The sequence below is a fragment of the Hyaena hyaena genome, unplaced genomic scaffold, assembly GCF_003009895.1.
Source record: "Hyaena hyaena isolate Hyena2069 unplaced genomic scaffold, ASM300989v1 scaffold_280, whole genome shotgun sequence".
Lineage (NCBI taxonomy): Eukaryota > Metazoa > Chordata > Mammalia > Carnivora > Hyaenidae > Hyaena > Hyaena hyaena.
The window spans coordinates 288505-314298 of record NW_024080912.1 but is presented as its reverse complement, the minus strand read 5'-3'; the positions used below and the strand labels follow the sequence as shown (position 1 = coordinate 314298).

Genomic DNA, 25794 nt, shown 5'->3' with positions numbered 1-25794 from the left:
TTTAGAGACAATAATATTGGACTAGAACAGACTGGATCTCTTTGCCTCTAACAATGGTGGTAATAGTGAGTAATGAGCTTAGAGAGCTAGGCTAGGGCTTCATTGTGAATGGCCTTACAAATTTGTACTAGTCTTTCCCATTTGTAAAAACAATTTCCAGGGCACCCTTAAGCTCAGTTGCTTAAGCACCAACTCTTGGTTTTGGCTCAGGTCATGATCTCACAGTTTGTGGGATTGAGCCCCAAGTTGGGCTCTGCACTGAAAGTGAGGAGCCTGCTTGGGATTCTCTTTCTCCCTCTCTCTCAGTCCCTACCTACCCATATGTACTCTCTCTCTCAAAATAAATAAACATTTAAAACAACAACAATTTCCTCTGAGGTGCCTGGGTGACGCAGTTGGTTGAGCGCCTGGCTCTTAATTTTGGCTCAGGTCATGATAGCACAGTCATGAGATCAAACCCCTTGTCAGAGCTGGGTGTCGAGCCTACTTGAGATTCTGTCGCTCTTTCCTCTGCCGCCCACCCCTGTCCCATGTGCAGGCAAAACAAAAAACCAAAAGCAATTTCCTCTGAACCTGATAACCTCCTCAAACTACTGTATTTCATCTTCTACTTGTTAGTGAACAACACTGCCTCCATTCCTTACCGTTTACTCACAACAAGTGTCTGTCACCTTACTTCACTGCAAACGTTCTCTTGAATTCCTAATGTCAAACCTCAGGGATCTTTCTCAGCTTGTGCCTTCCCTCTCTTTCTTTCTGGAACAGTACTTGACTATTCTTTTCTTCTTGAAACTTTTCTCTGGCTCAGCCTCTACAACTGAATTTCCTCCTACTGTCTCTGTCTCTATGGCGTCTTCTTTTCTTAGTCCCTCTTTCCAAGCTGAGGCACATCCAAAGTTATGCTCTACCTCTTGTCGGGTGGAACCCAACATTTCCATGGATGTCCTCCTGTTCCTCATATTTAACACAGTGACATGAAACACACCTTTTGTCTGAAACGCGATCTTCCCAATTCTGTCTTCAGCATCACTATTCTCCCAGCATCCAGACAAAACACCTGACAGTCGTGTTTCAAACCTCTTTCCTCGGTCTACAAGATAGGGTCATCAAATCCTATCAAATTTCCTCCCTAGTATTTTTGTCTCCCCCCACCCCCCTTTTTGTTAAAGATTCTTATTTTTAAGTAATCTCTACACCCAACGTGGGGCTCAAACCTATGACCTCAAGATCAAGAGTTTCATGCTCCACTGACTGAGCCAGCCATGCACCCCTTGTCCTTTTCTTTTTATTCCTTCTGCTTCCAGCCTAGATCAAGCTCTCATTGCTTGCCTGGAATATTGCAAAAGTATCGGATTTACAACCCTGATCTAGTTTTAAAGCCCTTCATATCTAAAACCCAAATCACTGGGGCGCCTGGGTGGCTCAGTCAGTTAAGCATCTGACTTCAGCTCAGGTCACGATCTCGCGGTTCACGAGTTCGAGCCCCGCGTCGGGCTCTGTGCTGACAGCTCGGAGCCTGGAGCCTGCTTCCGATTCTGTGTCTCCCTCTCTCTCTGCCCCTCCCCTGCTCATGCTCTGTCTCTGTCTCAAAGATAAATAAACTATAAAAAATTTTAAAAAAGTAAAACCCAAATCACCTTTCCAGCCTTAATTCTGAAACACCTTACATTTCAAATTAAACTACAATTCTTTCTGTTACCCAACCAGGTTCTGCCCTTTTCCCTTCTGTGCTTTTGTTCTCTTCTTACCCTTCCCTTTATTTTGAACCATGACTTTGAGACAGTCAACAATCTTCTTCCAAATTATTAAGTACAATCTTTGGAGAAGAGGATAAAAAAATGAATAAAATCTAATTTTCTCTCATATATTCATTTTGTGAATTTTACATGAAACTCATCCGGGGAACTGAAACCTTTTTAAATAAAAAGTGACTTGAAAACTCGACCAACAACTGTTTTCCTTGTGGCTTTTCTCATTATTGCTGGTTTAGGGGATGATTATACAAATGATATATTTCAAATAAATTTTCTTTTATAGTAACATTACTACATCACACTAATTATGTTAGCAACTTGTTTAAATAAAAAGGTTACAAAGTATTTTCTGTATCAATGAAGATAATCTTTCCTCCTGAGTAGCCTCCTGCTCCTGGAAGTTGAGCTGTCACTAGGAAGCAATTAAAAAATTAAATAATATTAATAGGATTGAACAGGTTTTATAGAAGTGAATATATAAATTAACATAGGATTTGCATTGGTTGCAATCTTTAGTCAATCTGGCAAAGAATCATGATCCCTTAGTTTCTAAAAGCATGTTCCATTCTTGTATTACTAACCAATGGTAATATCATAAATATTCCACCAGCATAGTCGCAATTCAACAAAGAATGTCAGTATCTCTTTATTCATTAAAGTTAGTTCTTTTCTAAAGAACAGAATTTAAATATTACTTTCTTCCTATAAGAAACAATCACAAATACAATGTGTGCTATATAACTTATTTAAATAACCTTTCAATTAGTGCATGTCAAATTTTAAAATGCATTGTCTTTCTAGGAAGTAGTAGTTGATACTAAGGAATTTCTTTATATTAGGTTCACATATTATTTCATTTACTTTTCAAAACAACCCTAAATTTGGCACTATCATTATTCCTGTTTTACTGATGGGAAAATGAGACAGGTGAAGCAATTTGCCCAAGGTCACACAGTTGGTAATGGTTGAGCCAAGACAGGAACCAGGTATTTTGATTCCAGAATCCCATTCTTAACTGCGTAGTCATGCTTCTCCTCAGGTCAAAGAAATGCAGAGTAACAGCTTAGTATAAAAGGAGGTATTTTGTTTATTTGTTTTAATAACATTTATTTTTAAGTCTTTCCTGAGCTCCTCGCTCCATGGAAAGTTAGAGATTCTAGGTCTCAACTGATTTTGTGACATTTTCGTCAATAGAATACAGAAAAGATGAAATGGGATAAATGGAGACAGTGAGGGCCTCTCTCCACCATCAACACTCATGTACCTGCTCACTTCCGCCCTGGTTCCATTCAGGTGGTCAGAGTGCAGCACATGTAACATTACCTCAAGCATCATACATTCAAAGACTGGCTCTGGTATTTGTGTAACAATGGGCAGTTTACTTAACCTCTCTGAGCTTTAGTTTCCTTGGAAATTTGTTCAGATTACACAAGATTATATAAAGTACCAGGCACAAAATAAAATTAGTGTGTGATAGCTATGATAATTATTGTTATTGTTGTTGTTATACATCCTTACCGCAGAGGGTATGAGAGAGCTGGGTTTTTCCAGTACGAAATTCTGTGAGATATAGAAAAAACCAAAAACCACATAGTTTGTTTTTAGATATTTTCATAAAAAATAAAATACAGCCTCAAAGTATGATTTTCTTTCCAATTATCAAACCTTACATATAAAGTTCTAGTGTGTCATGGGTGCATTCTGAAACATGAATACCAGTAGTGAAAATGACTTTTAAAAACATTTATCTACTTTGAGAGGGGGAAAGAGAAAGAGGGAGAGAGAGAACCCCAAGCAGGCCCCGTGCTCAGCACACAGAGCCCAACACAGGGCTGGAACTCATGACAGTGAGATCATGACCTGAGCCGTTATCAAGCATTGGCTGCTTAACTAACTGAGCCACCCAGGCACCCCTGTAAAAATAACATTTTAAAGGTATTTGTTCACAGAACTGTCCTTTAGAAAAAAAATTATTTAAACCAAGTTTTCCTTAGGTTTGATTAATCATTGTGAGATAATAGGAAAAAAAATACATATATTGATCTCTGCTCTCCAGTTCTTGGCACCAAGTTCCTAAAACCCTTGTAATTTCCCAACTGATAAGAGCACTACGAGCATCATTTGTTTCAAGGAGGCGGCTCTGGATAGGCTCCTGATGGCTTCTGATGGATGGACGGGGGCTGGTCACCAAAAAGACCAAGCCATGATTAGAAGGTTAGAATTTTCAGCACCCTTCTCTAGAGAGGGGAGAAGGGCTGGAAATGGAGTTAATAATTGATCATGCCTGTGTGGGGAAACCTTCGTAAAGTCCCAGTAGTGTGGGATTCAGAAAGCTTCTGGCTTGGTGAACACGTGGAGGTGCTGGAAGAGGGGCACGTCCAGAGAGGACATAGAAACTCCACACCTCTTCTCTCACCTTTTCCTACTCATCTCTTCCCTCTCGATGTTCATCCATATCCTTTATTGTATCTTTAATAAACTAGTAAATGTAAGTAAGTGTTTTCCCGAGTTCTGTGAGCTGCTCTAACAAATTAATCAACCCCAGGAAGGGGGATGTTGGAACCTTGGATCTACAGCTGGTTGGTCAGAAGAAGGTAATAACCTGGGCATGTGAATGGCATCTGAACGCAGGGGGCAGGTGGGGAAGGGATTCTTATGGGACTGAACCCTTACTAAACATATGAAATCTGATGCTATCTCTGGGTAGATAGTGTCAGAATTGAGTTGAATTCTTAGATACCCTGCAGGTATCCAAGAATTGCTTATTGTTGTGGGGGAAAACGTCTACATGTTTAGTGGCCAGAAGTGTCAGAAGTGAAGTGTATTGTGTGGGCAGTAAAGGAGATTCACAGGAAAAAAATACAAAGTAGGAAAGAACTGGGTCTTCACTACATAGGGAAAAAATACTGAGTTTTTTCATTTTAGTCATATAAATGAAAGTTCAAGACCCTACTACTAAGGAAGGAGAGCCTCCGGTTCTCCCACTGCACTGAGATCCTCTTAGGGAAAGCTGAAGTCAACTCAGATTGGTGGCATGCCCTATCTCCCAACAAAAGCAAATTCCTTCTAGAGAAAAACTTTCCCATATACCAGTTTCGGTCCGGTGAACTTGCAGAGATCAAAATCAGGTAATAAGCTCACAAATATCAGTAAATACACAAGGGAGTGAGCCACTAAGACTGACAGTCAGCAGAAATAATAAAAACCAGATTTATTTCTCTACATCAACAGAAACATCAACAACCAAAAATAGACTTAGTTCCCCTAAGGACTGCAGATACTGGAATTGCCAGGCATGGTAACATAAAATAGCTATGCATGAATTGTTTTGAAGAAAAATAGAAGATACGATCAGGGAAGAGAAAATCTACTCTCTACGTTTATGGAACATGCATATCCTAGAAATAAAATTGGTCCCATTATTCAACTGCCTTTTGAAGGAAGGAGAGAAAAAATGTCTACTCTTCTACGGAAGTCAGAGGAAAAGAGGACAAATGCCAACGAGACCTCTCTGTTAGTGTTGGAATTTGTTTTGATTGCTGCCCAGAATGATCCTGTATTATAACTGAGACTTCACTGTAAGTTTCAAAATAGATGCAATTTACTATTGGTTATTTGTTTAATTATACGTGTATGTATGTGAGCGTGTACTTCTTTTCATATAACAAAATACGAAGGTTTTACCCACCTCCAAAAGCTTCTGTGATTGCCATGCTTTCAATTCCACCTCCTAGCAACTTACTGGAAATAGAAAGTAAGCATTAGTAAAAGGAACAGAAATAGAAATATCAAGAAAGGAGAAAGCGTATCATATGTCTCCTGTCATCTATCTATCTATCTATCTATCTATCTATCATCTATCTAATATGAACAGGAATTCGTGGCAGAATAGATGGCACTCTTCCTCTCTAGACCACAGGGTCTGCTGCATGTGGCCAGAGTGGATCCACAAAACAACGTATAAGCCTTTCTGTTCTTGTTCTTACTTCTGGGTACCAATAGGAAATGGTCTATATAGGCTTTAAGTCTCATTCTTTTTTTTTTTAATGTTTATTTTATTTTTGAGAGAATGAGAGAGAGAGCACAAGCAGGGGAGGGGCAGAGAGAGAGAGGGAGACAGGATCCGAGGAGGGCTCTGTGCTGATAGCAGAGAGTCCCTATCAGAACTCAAATTACGAACTGTGAGATCATGACCTGAGCCAAAGTCAGACTGAGCCACCCAGGAGCCCTTAAGTCTCATTCTTTAGAAGTGAATTGAAGCCTGAATAAATGGTCTTAGTTATTAACTGGGTTGTTCATATTGTGCTTGGGAAAGACTCTTCCTTAGCTGTTACTTGAAAAAAAAAAAAAAGGATTCTGTGATTTATAAAATTTGGGGCAATGCTAAGTTACAGAGGTGTTGTGTTTCATGGCAGGATTTCATACCCTTTAATAGGCTAGTGTGCACCGTGGATCTCCAAAAGAGTAATATATAGTATACTCCACCAATTTATTTCATTCACTACTTGTTTATTCATTCAGTTATTTAATATTTACTGAGAATCTAGTTTATGCTAGAGATTGTTTATGCACTTGGGGTAAAGCAGTGAACAAAAGACAGAAATTCTCCATTTTGTGGAGCTTACATTCTAGTGGGAGAACAGATAAAAAATAGTAATAAATACTTTAGTAAAATATGTGGTATGTCAGATATTATTAAATGGTATGGATAAAAATTAGATCCAAAAAGGAGATAAGAAGTACAGAGGATGAAGGCAGGGAGTTTAAATATTTAAATAAAGTGATCAGAGACCTCACTGAGAAGTGGACATTTAAAATTTTTTTTAATCTTTTATTTATTTCTGAGAGAGAGACAGCATGAGCAGGGGAGGGTCAGAGAGAGAGGGAGACACAGAATCTAAAACAGGCTCTAGGCTCTGAGCTAGCTGTCAGCACAGAGCCCGATGTGGGGCTTGAACCCACGAACTGCAAGATCATGACCTGAGCCTAAGTCGGACGCTTCACCAACTGAGCCACCCAGGCACCCCAGAAGTGGGCATTTTAGTAAAGACTTGAAAGCAATGACAGCAAGCCATGTAGACACAGGAGTAAAAAGTGTTCCAGGCAAAGGAAATGGTAAGTGTAAAGGCCCTGAGGCAGGTGAGTAACCTGGCATATTCAAGGAATAGCAAAGAAGTCAGTGTGGCTGGTGCATTGCAAACTAAAAAAAAGAATAAAAGATGGGATTAGGTCAGAGATTAGAGAGGATTCTGGCTTTTGCTCTGAGATGGGGAGTCCTTGGAGTAGTTTGGGGCAGAGAAGTGTTATGATCTGACCCAAGTTTGAAAGACATCATTCTGGCTCCTGTGTGAAGAACAAATGGGAAGGTCTGAAAGAGAGAGGGTTAGAAGTTACTATAATACTCCAGAAGAGATGTTTAAACCAGTACAGTAACAGTGGAGGAGGTGGTGAGAATTCATATTTCCTCTTTTTTCCTGCACGCATGCGCAGGTTTTTAAAATACAGGCTGATTCAAAAACTAATAATTTTGATTTGAATTCTTGTAAGAAATTTAGTCCTGCTGCTACAAATTGTCTGGAATTTGTTTGCATCAGTAGTCTTTCAGGGGGGAAAAAAGCCTACTTTAAAAAAAGAAGCGATTTCTAACAAAGTCAAGAAAAGAAATACAATATTCCAAAGATTGTGTCTAGTAGTTGTAAAAAAAATATGAGATACACACTCAAATTCCTGGCTCCCAGTGGTAATATGGAAAACCATCTTTCTCTTCTCACTATACTCAAAGGCAGTCAAGAATCCTGGTTCCTACAGAAAGACAAAAGGAAAGGTTCAAAGGGTATATATGCTCCCAGAAACTATTCACTTGATTATCAGAGTCATCATTTGATATAAGCTACGGTTCATTTGTCTTTGAAGGCAGCACAAGATCATAGTTAAGAAAACAGGCTCTGGAGGCACCTGGGTGGCTCAGTCGGTTTAGCATCTGACTCTCGATTTCAGCTCAGGTCATGATCCCAGGGTTGTGGGATCAAGCTCTGAGTGGGGCTCCTCACTGAGTGTGGAGGCTGCTTGAGATTCTCTCTCAATCTCAAATTAAAAATTGCAAGCAAGCAAGCAAGCAAGCAAGCAAGTAAGCAAGCAGACTCTGGAGCTACCCTATCTAGGTTCACACTATGTCTCAGGCACCTGGGTGGCTCATCAGTTGGGCATTCAACTCTTGATTTTGGCTCAGGTATGATCTCACTGAGCTCAGAGCCATTTGGGATTCTCTTGGTCCCTCTCTCTCTGCCCCTTCCTGATCACCCCTCTCCCAAAAAATGAACTCTTAAAATAAATAAATAAAAATGTAAGAAAAACAAAATAAATCTCTAACACATACTAGTTATATGATTTGGAGTAAACTACTTAATCCTGCTATACTTCAACTTCCTCTTTTGGCTTAAATGGGGATAAGGAAACTGTCGCTCTAATAGGCTAGCTATAAAGTTTAAATGAAATATACTTATGGCATAAAGCAGAATGGTATTTTACTAAATGATTCCATTGATTTCATTGAATGGCATCATTTCCCCCTCGCTTGGCAAGTTTCGAGGAGCACAGAAATTCCAGTTTTCACTGTTCAGGAGACAGTATCTTCCACATGGTAGGAATACTACTTATCTGCTCAATTAATGAGCAATAGCTAATGCAGTATTAGAAATAGTGAGAATAGGCCCTGATGTGCTCTGATGACATGGTCTAATGTGTTTCCGCCTATGTTTTATACTATGACAGTGGTTCTCAAACTATGGAGAACATAAGCGGAGTGTAAAAAAAAGCCCAGTCCCCATCCTATTTCAATGAATCTGAGCCTATGTCTTCTTTATTGGCCACTCCAGGTTATACTGATACACACCAATGTTTGGAACCACTGTACTCTGTAATTATCTTCCTTCTCGCTCTCTCTCTCTCTCTCTCAAATCTCTAAGAATAAATAGCTTTAGTTAAGAAAGGATGCAGACTCTGGGTACAGTAGTGGATGCTTAAGAAGGAGAGGGCTTCTTTTCTTTGATAAGGGGTTTGGTTTGCAAAGAAAAGAAGACTAATGCCTAGGAGCTATCGAGTGGCAGTTTCCCAAGCCCTGGTACTGGTACTGGTACTTGTAGTGGTATTGGTACTGCTCCAGGGTGGTTGTGGAACTGACCCCTGAGTATACTGCCTGAGTTTACTCAGAAGTTAGAGCAACTGAGCTGGGTGCCGGGCAGTTCAGTTAGGTCCTCTCCAAGTTCAGGACCACACTGCCACCATCATCACTCTCACGCCTCAACTGCCCCTGGAGAAAGAAACCAAATGGCTGCCAGTGAAGAGAGCTCCTAGGACTTGCTGGGAATGAGACCCTCATATACATGTGTGGACATGGAGAGCCTTGCTAACCCAATGCTCTCTTACCAACCGGCTTATACCGGGAGAAAGCAACTTCTTTGGTGCTGAGTGCTTTGCAACCACCAAAGACATACTATTTGAGGAGACAAAGCAAAAACAAAGAGGTGTTTAAAAAGAGAAACAGAAAGGGAGAAAAATTAATGTAAAATGAGAGCAAAGAAAAAGGTTTTGGTAAAAATAACTGCCTTTATAGTATTGAAGTCTCTTAACCCATCTCGATCTGTTAGAAATTAATTATTGTTGCTTTGAAACTGAAGTGATAAAAAGTTAACATGAGGAGTATAATAGATTGTGATCTACAGGAAGTTTCTAGCATTTAAAACAATTTTTTTAAATATTTATTTTTGAGAAAGAGAGACAGAGTAAGAGCAGGGGAGGGGCAGAGAGAGGGAGACACAGAATCGAAAGCAGGTTCCAGGCTCCAAGCTGTCAGCACAGAGCCGGATGCGGCGCTCAAACTCACAAAACATGAGTTCATGACCTGAGCTGAAGTCGGAAACTTATCCGACTGAGTCACCCAGACGCCCAGGAAGTTTCCAGCATTTAATGAGAAAGGCTATAGATCTCACAGGGCCCTTCCTTTTTTTTTTTTTTTAAAGTAGGCTTCACACCTGACCTGGGTCCTGAACTCACAACCCTGAGATGAAGACCTGGGCTAAGAACAAGACCTGAACTGAGATCACTTAAGCAACTGAGCCATCCACCCCTCACAGGGCCCTTCTAAGCTAAAACAACAAAGAATTGAGTTTGCTCACAATAAGTTTGTTGGCTGCCTCTTTAATCTTCTCCACTTTTGCTTCTGAGAGCCCTTTGACATTGCATAGTGCTCTTCTTGTTGTCATTTGTATGCCTTTGATGGTACAGATTCCTACCGACTTCAGTTTTTTAATGTCAGCCACATTCTGTAAATAAAAGAATGGATGCAGCAGATTGGTAAATACTATGTCATGTGCTTTTGTGTCCATCTTCTTCCACCACGATGTCAATTTTATACAAGCAGCCAGGTGGAACCCACCCACCATGTAGCCAAATGTTCTGGAAATATCTGAGTAGAACATACCCAGCACGCTGCCAAATGTTCTGGCTGTGCCCTGATTTCCTAAGAATGTTAGTGAGACCGTGGCAATGTAGCAAGGAATTCAAAAGAAAAGTCTGTTGGTAGAAAAGCTAGCAAATGTATCACACATTCGCCCCCTCAGTTCAGCTCCTTCCTTCTAGAGAACTTCATTATGAATATGTTCTTTTTAAAATTAAAATTTTTTCCCTCTCCCCTTGGGGAACGCAAATAGCTACATCGCCAATGGACCAGGATTTTCTCTTGCTCCTATTTTCTCAATCCAACTGAAAGAGATGAAATGTGAGGGCTTCAAAAGAAAATGTCAGAGAAGTTTTACTATCAATGAACTGCTGTTGAAATTCATCTAGTTACTCAAAGTCCGGTTTCTGTCCTCATCACTTATTTACTCCAATCACCTGCCACAGAACTGAATTTTCCGTTGACGAGAACAGGGGTGGATAGTTCTGAACCCGTTCAGTTGGACCAGGGGTTCTCAGCTGGGGTCCATTTTGCCCCGGGGGACATGTGACAATGTCTGGAGACAGTTTTGGTAACTAAGGGGCTGCTACTGGTATGTAGGAGCCAGGAACACCCCCACAACTAAGAATTGTCCGGTCCCAAAGGTCCAATAGGGGCAAAGCTGAGAAACCCTGAACCGGACGATTTCAACAGCATTGAAAAAAATACTTACAATTCCATGTTTTTGTAACAGGTCAATGTCTTGAAACAGAGATTCCTGGAGGAGATGGAACAGAAAAGAAAAATGGAGTTTGATTCTTCATATCCAGTTGTATTAAGAGTTAATTCAGTATTAGGAGTCACCCCCAAATGCCTCAAATTCCACTTCTCTAGACAGATCAGGTGGGACCAATAACGTTTTTTTCAAACACATTGCTACTGACTTAGAGGAGGCACCAACAGGCGTCCCTGGGTGGCTCAGTTGGTTAAGCGTCTGACTTCGGCTCAGGTCATGATCTCAGAGTTCATGGGTTCGAGCCTTGTGTCAGGCTCTGAGCTGACAGCTTGGAGCCTGCTATGGATTCTGTGTTTCCCTCTCTTGCTCTGTGTCTCACCCACTCATGCTCTGTCTCTCTCTTAAGAATAAATAAAACATTTTTAAAAGTTAAAAAAATAAAGACAAAGAAGATGCACCAACATTGAGAGGACTTAACCCAAATGAGTGGAACAACATTTAACCTATTTTAAAATACGTCTTCTCAGCTTCCTGCCCCACCAGGCCTTGAACTCCTTCCTCTGCTATTGGGTCCCAGCGTGCATAGATTACCATGATGGCATACCAGTTGTTAGGTTATTAAAACACTTTCATGCTAGTTGCTAAGTAGCTAATCTTGGCATCCCTTGCCAGACAAGTTGTTACATATTTGTAATATTGCCTCTCCCTAGAACTATGCTTTCTTTCCACTCTGGGTTGCTAAAAATAATTGCTAACAGAGAAGGAACTTCATTTTTGTGCAATGACTGAACGTCTACCACGTTTCGACATTCTAGCCGTATACCTCTTCATCTTGGAATCCTGGTTCTTCCAGCACAACCTGATCCTCCTTCATAGTGAAAGGTGAGCAGCAGAAAAAGAATCCGTTCTGGCAAAAGAAATATTATTTAAGAAGTGGTCATAGATCGGACGGTACAAAAAACCCTTTGGCCAGAGACCTCCTTGAATTCATTTCAAAGTCACCAAGGACCAGAGTGCTGAGCAATGAGGGAAACATTTAGCATGGAATGACTGGGCTGGGCGCGCGACATTATTGCTTTTGTGGGTGTATGTTTGTGAGGGCGGGGGACTTCGTTTCTTCTCTTTTTCCTCAAAACTGGTAACGTTTTCCTCATCTTTTGATTCCCGCTACCACAGATATCATGACTGGTAAAATCTTTTTGGTTGTCTTGGATTGCTATTGAGGATTGCACACGGCTACTTAGCCTTTCAGGTTTGTGTTAACAATGTTCTAGAATTTTGACCTTCTGTCGTTCTTCCTCTATCTTCCCGGGCTCCTCAATCAATACGTTTTATTTTTCTCATATATGATGAAATGTCTTCCTGCTTCCTAATTATGAATGGGATCTCTCGCAACATATTTCTCGCATGAAACATTGGATACGTTTTGTTTTATCGTAGTTACTAGCTTCATAGTTATTCTTAAGATTTAAAATGATGGTGGATACCCGATATTAATTAGGGTAGTAGGAGGACCAATAGCAGATCAATGGAGTCTTTAACGCTGTGGCATTTTTAAGATCTCAGGAACCTACAAGGCATGACTGTGGAATAAAATGGGATCCAAGTAATCAGTTTTCTTGGTCTATTGCATCTTCTGGTTTAAAATTAAAGTCGCGGGGGGGGGGGGGGCCAGCAGAAGGGGAACCAACTAGCTTTGGAGGTATGACTGCTGTCACCTCATGCCTCTAGACAGCAACACAGCTGAGGCGGAGAGGGCACAATGTAAATGGGATCCTCTGGAATTAAATTAAAGTCGCGGGGGGGGGGGGGTCCAGCAGAAGGGGAACCAACTAGCTTTGGAGGTATGACTGCTGTCACCTCATGCCTCTAGACAGCAACACAGCTGAGGCGGAGAGGGCACAATGTAAATGGGATCCTCTGGAATATGGTCCCCGGGTAGGTAATCAGAGATATGACCACCCCAAATTCCACATGGACTTTCCTCACTAAAGAAAAAAATCGTCCGTTTCTTGTCCCCTTGATAAAACGAAAAGATCGTTCTTTCTCGAATGGCCACTGATGGGCTAAAGAGCTGGAGACTAAGGGAGGGCTCCCTGACACTCGCTTTAGTCACGGCGGGGGGGACGTGGTCCACACCCGCGCGCCGCCGTCGGGCATTTCCCGGACATCTGGTTTCTCTCCCAGGGTGGGGACCGGACGCCCAAAGTCACTAGCCCGGGGCCCAGCGACGACCACCAAGCACCACCAAAGACACGGACCCTTGGGTTTCCCCTCAGACTCTTCACACGCTTACCCTTTTTCTTTTTGTCACAAAGCCCTCTCGTACCCACTGTGCCCCCGAGGTTTTCAAAGTGAATCCCTTCCGCCCCCCGCCCGGGTTTTCCAGTCCTCAGGGATTCTGACGCGGAACCCGAACGCGGAGACCGGCAGCCAGCGCGTCGCTGACCAGGGGGTTTGGCGCCAACCGACGCAAGTTTGGGCGTGTGCCCGGCGTGGGCGGGGCCAGACGAGGACGGAGGGGGCGGGCCCACGGCGGGGCGGGGCGGGGCTGGGAGGGAGGCGGGGCAGAGTTCAAGGGGGTGTGTTCACGGTGGGCGGGTCCCCGGACGCGGGGCTGGGACTGAGGCGGGGGCAGAGAGCGAGGGGGGCGGGGACGGCCCACCGTGGGCGGAGCCTGGGGCGGGGCAGGTCTGAGGAGGAGGAGCTACGAGCAACAACCAAAGGAACTTCTCGGGGTGGCTCCGTAGGGGTGATGGGGGGGCTTCTGAGGCGGAGAAAATGTGCTGAGGAGAGGGCCTCCCTTGACCTGAGGGAGATACTGAAGTCGGGAGAAGCCTTCAAAGTGGGGGCACGGAGGACACGCGTAGACATTTAGGGAGCTCTGAGGTGGACGCTGAGGTGAAGACAGGCTGCTGTGAGGAAAGGGTTCTAAGGTGCTGGTTGTTCCGCGCTGGAGAGAGGCCTCTGGAAAAGGGTCATGAGGTGGAAAACCAAGGCGGGGAGGGGTGCTCAGCGGAGGTGGCTGACGCGCGGCGACAGGTGCTAAGCAAAACGCTTATCTTCCTGGGGACCCTCGGTTAGGAAGGAGGTCAAACATGGCGTCTTCACCCACCTCCGCCTTCCTAATGTCTCTCTCTCCTCTGCGACACTCTCCAGTCTGTGAGGCCCCCAAGGCCCATTCAGGATGGAGGGGACTTTTTCTGCGACTTAACTTGCAATGTCACATAGACAACAGCAGCCAAACATATTTTGGTCCAGCTTTTAAATAGAAACTGTAGGCCCGCCTTCCTGCCAGCACAGCCGTCTCTGGCGGCGTCCTCTTCCTCCCCTGAGATGGTGACTGTTGACAAAAGTCATGAAACATTCGAAAGAGCATCTGTGGAGGTGGAGGCTCTGATGAAGAGCTGTGCAAACAGTTCTCGGGGTTCAAGACCTAGTACAGCGCGACCCTTTTTTCTTCAGCGTCTGAATCATCTCGCTGGAATAAATAGAAAAAAAAAAATTTTTTCCCACAATAGCTGTTGGCATTTTGTGGGACATTTTTTCACCTCCCCCCGAGAGTGGATTGTTTAAAGGGCCAACAAATAACCGCCACAGCTCTTCGGAATCTTATTTTCCGGAAACACAGCCTGTCCTTTGTGATAAATGGAAACCAATGCCCAGTTTGGGGATGAACTGGAGAGCGACAATGAGTTTTCACGCGGGAGACCTCACTTGAAATAATTGTGGGAAGTTCTGAGCGACTTGTTAGGTGAGGACATCGAGTGGAAGAGAGAAAGCTGCAAAGAGCACAGCGAGATGATTTAGGGAAATAGAACATATGTAGTTTGGTGTAGTGACAGCTGGGAGAGAGAAATGTTCATAATATTTGAAGGTTGTGTGCAGTACACTTAACGAAAGAGACTGAAATGAGCTTGGTAATGACAAATTCATGAAATGAGGATAAGAATCACGTTTGGATAGGATACTGATGGTTGGACGCAACTTTAAAAAAATTTTTTTTAACCAAAAATGCAGGGTAGTTAAAAAGCGCGCTTGAAGACTTTTCCACTCAAATGAGGACAAAAAAGGGGAAAAAAAGAGATAGCCTTTCATATCATCTAAAAATTTTGAATATGATGACAGTGGTATTTCAAATCAGCGGGGAGATGATGAATTCAGTGAATGGTGTTGGAACAGCTAGGTAACCATCTGGAAGAAAAATAAAATTGGAACCATACTTCACACCTTATACCAAGATAAATGCCAGATGGATCCAAAAAATTAAATCTGAATATAATCAAAGTGCTTAGAAGAAAACGAGACTCTTTTTTATTATCTTAGGATAAGAAACATCTTTTTAAATATGACACAAAACTCAGAAGCTGTAAAAGACTTATAAAAACGACTACATTAAAAAAAATACTGCAGGCAGAATGCTACTTTCCTATTTTAGATATAGCGGATGGCAAGCCAGAGCTTTTGTATCAATTAGTAACTAATTAGTAATTGTGTCAAAAAGCTTTCCCAATGTCTCAAATCCTTCAGTAAGTCCACAAGTTCTTTACGGAATTTTTAAAATTTGTGTCATTTTTATATTCTAAAAACAACAAAAACCAGGCAGTGGGATTACCTGAATTTTAAACCATTACACTTTAGTGCCCCTCTGTGGTCAAGTGCCTTATAATCAAATAAAGGCATATGATCCCACCGTCTGCAGTTAGGTTTCCTCAAACTGATGCCTGTGGAATATATGTTCTTGGAGTTTCAAGAGCTCACATATGAGAAATGCTTTAGTAGTGAACTAAAGAATGAAAGATCATCGCACAAAACAAGAGTTTCACTGGGAGCATCTCCCCTTAAACATACTGCGTCCAAAAGATGTTTCTTGAATCTCTACCATTCGTCAGACACTGACTGTACTGTGCTAGGTGTTGTGTACTAGAGTTTTAACAACAAACAAGATACAAACCCTAATGGCGGCTATAGATTGGTAAGTATTTAGCTAAAGGTAACGTCTGATAACAGCCAACACTCTTAGCACTCACTCCTTTCCACAGATTAACGCAACCACTTGTCACAATGACACCATGAGGTAGGGACTATTACCCCTATTGACAGATGACAATACTGAGGCATCACAAGGTTAAAGAACCTGCTCAAGGCTAACAGCCTGGCTTCTGTGTGCATGTTCTTAACCAATACACTAAATCGGTATATGGCGGACCCTGTATATTCATATGTGATTTTTTTTTTCATTTATAGGAGCATGGTTTAAGCATGGTTAAGCCAGACTTAACATAGTACAGCTCAGCCATTTACTAGCTGTGTTGTTTTGGGGAAATTAACGTCTGTGCCTCAATTTCCTCATCTGAAAACCAACAATGATAATAGTACTGGGTTGTTGTGAGAATTAAATTAATACGCGTGAAGTATTTGGGCTGCTGTGTGAAGAATGGATTGAAGGAGGTAAGAGAGAGAGGGCAAGGATTATGAGAACCTAGGAGAAGACTATATAAGTCAAAGCAGGAGGCGGTTTCCACCAAGAAAGGCCTCTTGAAAATGGGGGAAATTGTGCCTCGCTCACAGAGCTATAGTGAGAAGACAATAAACTAGTGTGACAATAAACTAGTATTTCACTTGTAACTCCATCCACTTACTCCCTTTCATTATTATTTTTAATGTCTATTTATTTTTGAGAGAGAGAGAAGGGGAAGGACAGACTGGGAAGGGGACAGAGGATCCCAAGCGGGTCCCATGCTGACAGCAGAAAGCCCGATGCGAGGCTTGAATTCATGAACTATGAGCTCATGACCTGAGCTGAAGTTGGGTTTAACCGACTCAGCCACCCAGGTGCCCCAATCCCTCTCATGTTATTTTGAAGCAAATTTCATACATCATATAATTTCATCTGTAAATATTTCAGTATGTATCTCTAAAGGTAAGGACTCTCTTAAAACACAACCATAATACCATTAGCACACCTAAAAAATAACTTTTAATATCAAATATACAGGCAGCATTCAAATACTCCGTTGTCTCATCAGTGCCATATGTTGTTTAAAGTTTGTTTCAGCTGGGATAAAAGATGTCTCCATGTTGCAACGGATTGCTGCCTTTTGACCCTTTTTTGCTAATTCTATAGATTCCTTCTTTTACCTTGTGACTTGTTTTTAAAAAATGGAATCGTTTTTATTAAAAAAATTTTAATTAATGTTTATTTATTTTTGAGAGAGAGAGGGACAGAACGCGAGCAGGGAAGGGTCAGAGAGAAAGGGGACACAGAATCTGTGAAGCAGGCTCTCGGCTCTGAGTTGTCAGCACAGCGAATCGCAAGATGACCTGAGCTGAAGTTGGATGCTTTTTTTTTTCAATTTTTAAAAATGTGTTATTTATTTTTGAGAGAGAGACAGAGACAGCATGAGCAGGGGAGGGTCAGAGAGAGGGAGATACAGAACCTGAAACAGGCTCCAGGCTCCAAGCTAGCTGTCAGCACAGAGCCCCATGCGGGGCTCGAACCCATGAACCGTGAGATCATGACCTGAGCAGAAGTCAGACGCTCAACTGACTGAGCCACCCAGGCACCCCCATATACGGAATCATTATTAAAAATGGAGTTTTCCAGAGCCTGGATTTTGCTGATTGCATCCCTCGATGTCATATGCTCCTGGTCCTTTGTATTTTTGAACACAGTGGTTGTTTCTGAACACAGATGTAGAGTCTAGAACAGATCCCGTTGTGGTTTTTTGGCAACAATCATTTTATAGGCATCTGACAGCTTTTTATCTTTTTGGGATGTTAGCAGCTGGTGATCAGCCTAGATTGATTCATTCATTAGGGGTTGCAAAATCGTGATATTTTAATTCTATTCTTTCTTTAATTAAGTGGAATATTTCTTTTTCTTTTTTAAATCTAAATCCAAGTTAGTTAACATATAGTGTAATAATGACTTCAGGAGTAGAATTTAGTGATTTATCATTTACATATAACATCCAGTGCTCATCTCGTTGAGTGCCCTCCTTAATGCCCATCATCCACTTAGTCTATCCCCTCACCCCCACCCCTCCAGCAACCCTCTGTATTTAAGAGTCTTTTATGGTTTGCCTCCCTCTCTGTTTTTTATATTTTTACTTTCCTTCCCCTATGTTTATCTGTTTTGTTTCTTAAATTCCACATATGAGTGAAACCATATATTTGTCTTTCTCTGACTTATTTCACTTAACACAATATACTTCAGTTCCATCCATGTTGTTGCAAATGGCAATATTTCATTCTTTTGGATCACCAAGTAATATTCCATTGTATGGATATGGATATATATATATGTATCTTCTTTATCCATTCATCAGTCAATGGACATTTAGGCTCTTTCCATAATTTGACTATTGTTGATTACACTGCTATAAACATTGGGGTGGATGTGCCCCTTTGAATCAGCATTTTTGTATCCTTTGGATAAATACCAGTAGTGCAATTGCTGGGTCATAGGGTAATTTTTAATTTTAAAATTTTAATCAAAAATTTTAATGTTTGGGGAACCTCCATACTGTTTTCTAAAATGGCTGCACCAGTTTGCATTCCCACCAGCAGTATGAAAGGGTTCCCCTTTCTCTGCGTCCTCGTCAACATCTGTTGTTTCCTGAGTTGTTAATTTTAGCCTTTCTGGCAGGTGTGAGGTGGTATCGCATTGTGGTTTTGATTTGTATTTCCCTGGTGATGAGTGATATTGAGTATCTTCATGTGTCTGTTAGCCTTCTATATGTCTTCTTTGACCAAGGGGAATAGTTCTTTTTTTTTTTTTTTAATTTTTTTTAATGTTTTATTTATTTCTAGGAGAGAGACAGGGTGAGCAGGGGAGGGTCAGAGAGAGAGGGAGTCACAGACTGAAACAGGCTCCAGGCTCTGAGCTGGCAGTCAGCACAGAGCCCAATGCGGGGCTCGAACCCACGAACCGCGAGATCATGACCTAAGTGAAAGTCGGTCGCTTAACCGACTAAGCCACCCAGGCACCCCCAAGGGGAATATTTCTAAAAGAGGGACTTTTTATCTACAATTGGTTACCTGCTAATACAGTTTGTATGGGGATAGCATGATAAATGCTGATTCTTGGGGCTCCTGGGTGCCTCAGTCGGTTAAGGGAAGGGTCTACTTTTGGCTCAGGTCATGACCTCAGGGTTTGTGAGTTCAAGTCCCACATCAGGCTCTGTGCTGACAGCTCAGAGCCTGGAGCCTGTTTCAGATTCTGTGTCTCCCTCTCTCTCTTCCCCCCGCACCCCCTCCCCATGCTTGTGCTCTGTCTCTCTCTCTCTCAAAAATAAACAAACATCAAACAATTTTTAATAAATGCTGATTCTTTTCCCTTTATGTGCTGGTTTTCAGAATAATGAATTGGTTCTCTAGTATCCTTCAATATTGCCAATTAGTCTTTTTGAAGTAACATTATGAATATATAAGTGAAAATTTGTTTGATGTGCCCGCCCATGGCAATTATTATTACAGATGCTTAAACTGTCCCATCTTTAGCTAATGAGATCCTCTCTGAGCTGGCTTCTCACTGTGTCTGACAAGACTCCCATCTTTGGTAGCTTCTTTATTGTCTTGTGTGACAAGATGTTACGTATTCATCTCATGATTTCCCTGCCCTAGACCGGAAACCAGCCATTTCTTCAAAGATTCCTGGATCTTTTTAGTGCAAATAGTACTTTGAGACCACAGTCTGGGTTGTTGCTACTGCAATTTTTATTTCCAGGTCATTTCAATGGATAAGGTTAGGAAATATGTTTTTTGTTTCTATTTTATAGTTTCATTGAGGTGTAAGGGGCCTACAAGAAAGTGCACAGATTTAAAATGTGTCTATACCTGTGACCCCTTCACCACAATGAAGACAGTGAACATACCCATCACCCCGAAAAGTTTCTTCAGGCTTCTTTGTAATCCTTTCCATTCTCCCCTCCCCTCCCCGGCCATTCCTCCCCCCAGTTAACTCAGGCAATCATTTGTTTTTAAACATAATATGGAGAGCATGGGTGGCTCAGTCGGTTAAGCGCCTGACTTCGCTCAGGTCATGATCTCATGGTTCGTGGGTTCGAGCCCCACGTCGGGCTCTGTGCTGACAGCCAGCTCAGAGCCTGGAGCCTGCTTCAAATTCTGTGTCTCCCTCTCTCTCTGACTGTCCCCTGTTCATGCTGTCTCTCTCTCTCTCAGAAATAAATAAAACAGTAAAAAATTTTTAGGCATAATATAATATACATCCTCAATTCATAATTCAACATCAGCTGTAGGATTTTGACTTCATCTCTTCTAGTTTTTTTTTCTTTTATAGTTTATTGTTAAGTTGGTTTCCATAACACGCAGTGCTCATCCCAAAACAAGTGCCCTCCTCCATGCCCATAACCCCTTTTCCCCTCTCCCTCACCCTCATCAACCCTCAGTTTGTTCTCAGTATTTAAGAGTCTCATGATTTGCCTCCTCCCTCTCCTTAAATATTCCCCCTCTCCCTCCCTCATGGTCCTCTGTTAAGTTTCTCCTATGCCACATATGAGTAAAAACATATGGTATCCGTCCTTCTCTGCCTGACTTATTTCGCTCAGCATAACACCCTTGAGTTCCATCCACGTTGCTACACATGGCCAGATTTCATTCTTTCTCATTGCCATGTAGTATTCCATTGTATAGATAAACCACATCTTCTTGATCCATTAGTCAGTTGATGGCTCTTTCCATGATTTGGCTGTTGTTGAAAGTGCTGCTATGAACATTGGGGTACATGTCATCTCTTCTAGTTTAACATCTGAATTTCCTTTTTCCGATGCTGAGAATACTGCTTTCTCAGCAACACTGGGAATGGCAGAATTGGAGTATGACACAATTACTCATTTGTTTTATCTGTAACAGTGAGTGCTTCTTAACTGTTAGTTCCCTGCAATGCTTATCCCCTTCCCCTTTTAAAGGGCAAAGAATTCTTCTCCATAATTTTCTCTTCTAATATTTACAAAGAACAGAGACAGGTCTTTTCATCTTGAACTTCCCTAGAGGCCTATGGTTATGAGTCCTCGGTAATTTCTGGAAGGGGTCTTTGTGGAGATGATCTTGGCCTCAAGTTGTGCAAAGGACTGTCCTGAGAGATAGCGGTGCAGTTTACTCTGGTTCTAGAAAACCAGAAAGATCTTTCTGGAAGGGGCTAGTAGAGACAGGTAGGCAGACAGAGAGTTACATCTGCTATGGTAAGTGCTGCCATAATGGGGGTGCACGAAAGGCACACAGGAGGGGTACATGTGCCAGCTTTGCTGCTGGTGTATCAGGGAAGCCTTCCTGAAGGAGAGAATGTCTATATGGGGTCCTGACAGAGGAGCAGCAATGAATGATGCTGGGACTTAATAGCGAAGAGGGAGAAGGAATTTTCAGGGACAGCAGAAGCAACAGACCAAAGGCCCAGAAATAGGAGAGACGGGGTCCTCAGAGAAACTGCAAATAAAGAGCTAACTGCAACGTGGGTGAGTGGGAAGGGAAGGCATGAGAAAGTTCTGGTTATCTCACATCATTGCCTCGTATACAGCAAGAGCTCAAAGTATCCTGGTTTTAGAAGCGCATACTTTTTAACAGCAATGACAACAATAGCTGGTCACAATTACCAAGTGAAATACCCCGTGCCAGGAGCGTTGCGTAAATGATCTCACTTAATGACCTATGGCAAGGCTAGGCAGGCGGTCCCTTCCTGCATTCAAGAGAACAAGTTCAGGGGTGCCGGGGTGGCTCAGTTGGTTAAGCGTCTGACTCTTGATTTCGGCTCAGGTCATGATCTCAGGTTTATGGGATCAAGCCCCATGTCGGGCTCTGGGCTGGCAGTGTGGATGGAGCCTGCTTTGGATTCTCTCTCTCTCTGCCCTCCCCTGCTTGCATGCTCTCTCTCTCAAAATAAACATTTTTTTTTTTTTAAAGAAAAGAAAACAAGTTCAGGGGGCGCCTGAATGATTCAGTCGTTTAAGTGTCTGACTCTTGATTTCAGCTCTGGTCATGATCTCACGGTTCATGGCATCAAGATCCTGGTCGAGCTCTGGGCTGGCAGCACGGAGCCTACTTGGGATTCTCTCTTTTCTCTCCCTCTTTTTCTGCCCCTCCCCCACTTGCACTCGTGCTCACACTCTCTCTCAAAATAAATATTAGAAAGAAGAAAAAGAAAGAGAGAAAACAAGTTCAGGGAAGGTCAAGACACACAGCTACTAGGTCTAAAGTCCTACACCTATTATGAAGCAGGACTCAAGACCTTGAATTTTCTGGGGCCAAAGCTCGAACTCTTTCTTCCATCTCTTCACCTGGGATATTCTCCAAGGGAGTCACCTAGAATTACACTCAGGTTCCAGTGAACATGCATATCAGTGGGAGAAACCGTGAGGTCCCAAGAGTGCACTTACTTTCTTCTTGGTTCAGGCAAGTAGCCATCTTCTTGATTTCTCCCAGCTTGGTATTGCCGGCGGACCGCTCTAACGCAGGCCAGGTCACTCCCTTGTGCCCTGAGATCCAAGTGCTAAAAGCCAAGCCAGGCAGCCCAGCTTCAGTCCTTCCTCATACTGGACCCTGTCCCTCTGGGTCTCAGTTGATGAGGGAAACAAAGGAAAGAGAAATGTAGCTTAAATTAAATCTCCTCTCAGCATGTAACTCACTGTTAGGTACTTGAAACATGCAGAGTGACCTTCCCCGAGCAACCCACGGCTGCCTTACTTCCCTGATGTTTTTATTTCATTAAACACTAAAAGTAATTTTATATTGGGGCGCCTGGGTGGCTCAGTCGGTTAAGCGTCCGACGTTCGCTTAGGTCACGATCTCGCGGTTCGTGGGTTCGAGCCCCGCGTCGGGCTCCGTGCTGACAGCCAGCTCAGAGCCTGGAGCCTGTTTCAGAGTCTGTGACACCCTCTCTCTCTGACCCTCCCCTGCTCACACTGTCTCTCTCTCTCCTAGAAATAAATAAAAATATTTTTTAAAAAAAAGTAATTTTATCTTATCAGCAGCTAGCCCCTCAAGGTCCTGAAAGTCTTGCTTCCAAGTTCCTTAGAAACTTACTTTATCTCTATTCCCTCCCTCCACAAACTTAAAAATATATAATCAGCCACTCCTCTTAACCCCAGTGTGGCTCTTTCTGCCCAGGGGTCCTGTCCCTGTGCTTTATTAAAAATCACCTTTTGGCACCAAGGATGTCTCAGTAATTCTTTCCTAGCCATTCGCTCACGAACCCCATCATCAGTGAAGTCTTTCTCGATTTGGTTTTTCTTGGATTCCACACAGATTTCTAGCAAGGCATTAACGCATTATTTCGTTTATACAACTTCCCCCCTCTCGCAGATTGAGTGCCCCTTAAGGTCGAGGACTGTGTCTTTATTTGTCTGTATTTCCTGCTACAGGCATGGCAGGGAACAAACACCTAGGAGGCTCGTTCAAACTCTCTAAGCCCCAGTGTCCTCCCAGGAAAAAAGGACCTAACAATTCTCACCTCGGGGGGAGCCACTTAGATAATGTCTAAGCAGAACTTAACAGAGTACTCGGCATGTCATTAAGTGCTCAATAAATGATGTCTCCTATGATTACTATTACCGTGTTATATAATAATATTGTGTATTTCATAGTATTACTGCTAATAACTGAGTGAAAGCATTAGTAAGTAGAGGCATGAATGAATGAGGTGACTTCAATAAAAATCCTGACTTTGGCCCAGAGTAGGAGTGAACTTTAATATCCTTTGCCCCATGGACTGAGAATGATTAAATGTGTTGCGGTATTAATTTTTTGTTTGTTTTGTTGTCTCTGTTTTGGATGAAACCCTATAACATGGGCAGGCTTCAGCCAAAAGTTCTCCCAATTCTTGGACGAGGATTCCTCCAGGTGTGTTAGAAGGTGAAGGGTGAAGGAAGCTGACTTCATTTTTCTGAGTTGGTTTTGACTCCTTGGGTGACCTCCCTGTGGATGAATCATAAAGACACAAACAGATTTAAAAAAAACTAGTAGAATGTAGAACCAAATTCCCAGGATTCTATCATCAGCCTAGAGTGAAACCACCCAGAGTGAAACTGGTCAGAAGGCTGGGAAATGAAGGTGAAACTGATAGACTTGTGAAGTGTCTGAATGTCCTGGGGGCAGATTTATATAACCAAGGAGGAATTTGGAGATAAATTGTGATAAGTACATAATGGGAAAAAAAAAAAAGCAAGAAAACAGGCAGATTAAAAAGAGAGAAGGATTGGGCGCCTGGGTGGCTTAGTCAGTTAGGCGTCCGACTTTCGCTTAGGTCATGATCTCGCGGTTTGTGGGTTCGAGCCCCGCGTCGGGCTCTGTGCTGACTGCCAGCTCAGAGCCTGGAGCCTGTTTCAGAGTCTGTGACACCCTCTCTCTCTGACCCTCCCCTGCTCATGCTGTCTCTCTCTCTCCTAGAAATAAATAAAAATATTAAAAAAAAAAGAGAGAGAGAAGGATTTCGTTCCAGGGATAGTAAAAGGTTTTATAAGAAAACAAAAATACCACAGTATCTTCCCTCACAGCAGTGGTGTTGATGGTATAATGCTGATCAGTGATCCAAACCAAATCGCAACAGAAACACACTGGAGGATGAGAGACCGGAAGTGTGTGCGTATGAGAGGCAGCCCAGTCCTTACCTTTCCTGGGAGGAACTCAACAGACAATGTCTAACACTGAGAGGCAAGGAGCCAGAGCACCATGGTATTTAGACATGAGAAGGATAACAAATACTCAAACAATCAGTTAAGAAAGTGGAAAATGTGTTGCTGGGGAATGGAAAGGGGGTCCAGAGGAGTGCGATTTTTTGTAACAATCTTTGTAGAACTATTCACCAGTTATCTAGCATTTACATTATGCTTTCCATAGTTAATCAGTTAATTTAAGAGGCACTTACATATTACTTTGCATCAGGCACTGTTCTCAGGGCTTTATGTTAACCAATTGAATCCTCATAACCAGCTTTTTTTTTTTTAAGTTTATTTATTTATTTGGAGAGAGACAGAGACAGCTCAAGTAGAGGAGAGGCAGAGAGAGAGAGGGAGACTGAGAATCCCAAGTGGGTTGCACACTGTCAGTGCACAGCCCAACTTGGGGCTCGAACTCGTGAAGCCATGAGATCATGACCTAGATCGAAACCAAGGATCGGACACTTAACTGACTGAGCCACCCAGGCACCCCAAATCCTCATAACAACCTTATACTATACGTGCTATTTTCATCCCCATTTTACAAATGAAGAAATTTGACACACAAGAAGTGAGAAGTTAAGTAATTGCTCAAGGTCACAGGGCTAGTTAATAGGTAGGATTAAAACCCAGGTGATCTGAACCCAGAGCTGCTTCTCTATTTAATTTTTTTAACAGATTTTTTAAAGTTAATTATTTATTTTTGAGAGAAGGAGCATGAGCAGGGGAGGGACAGAGGGTGAGAGGGGGCACAGAGGATCTGAAGTGGGGTCTGTGCTGACAGCAGAGTGCCTGATGCAGGGCTTGAACCCACCAACTGTGAGATTGTGACCTGAGCTGAAGCTGGATGCTTAACCATCTGAGCCACCCAGACGCCCCCTCTTTGTTTAATTTTTAAAGGATGAATATGTATTATTTTAATTGAAATAAAAACAAAAAAATGAAATCAGTGAGATCTTTTAAGAGAGTTTATTTCCAACTTTATGGGTATAGAGAGGCCAAGTCCTAAAATGTAATCAATTTTTTATATAGGCAATTAACTGAAGCAGAATGCTCAACACACATTAGCTTATCATTAATTCCTTTGCCAAAAATTCACTGAATCCTTACTATGTGCCAGCCACAGGAGCAGGTGCAAAAAGATTCAATGCTAAATGAGACAAGGTCCTTGAACTTGTGAGACTTATAGTAGAGAGAGGC

At 42.3% G+C, this 25794-nt stretch overlaps 2 protein-coding genes across 4 annotated transcripts in view; both read right to left on the bottom strand.

Moving 5' to 3' along the window:
* DMC1 (DNA meiotic recombinase 1) overlaps positions 1 to 13341 on the bottom strand; it is a 38254-nt gene extending 24913 nt beyond the window's left edge. For all 3 annotated transcript variants that reach the window (XM_039246162.1, XM_039246163.1, XM_039246164.1), the window contains exons 1-8: positions 13221 to 13341; positions 11748 to 11831; positions 10922 to 10966; positions 9929 to 10075; positions 7474 to 7556; positions 5443 to 5495; positions 3273 to 3314; positions 2094 to 2166 (exon numbers count right to left, since the gene is read on the bottom strand). In XM_039246162.1, coding sequence (XP_039102093.1) covers positions 2094 to 2166; positions 3273 to 3314; positions 5443 to 5495; positions 7474 to 7556; positions 9929 to 10075; positions 10922 to 10966; positions 11748 to 11798 — 494 coding nt within the window. In that variant the 5' untranslated portion in view covers positions 11799 to 11831; positions 13221 to 13341. The remainder of the gene's footprint in view (positions 1 to 2093; positions 2167 to 3272; positions 3315 to 5442; positions 5496 to 7473; positions 7557 to 9928; positions 10076 to 10921; positions 10967 to 11747; positions 11832 to 13220) is intronic.
* A 10451-nt stretch (positions 13342 to 23792) lies between these two features.
* Positions 23793 to 25794, bottom strand: part of FAM227A (family with sequence similarity 227 member A) — a 62118-nt gene continuing 60116 nt past the window's right edge. The window contains exon 16 of the mRNA XM_039246092.1: positions 23793 to 23854. The gene's annotated coding sequence lies outside the window, so the exon portion shown is untranslated. The remainder of the gene's footprint in view (positions 23855 to 25794) is intronic.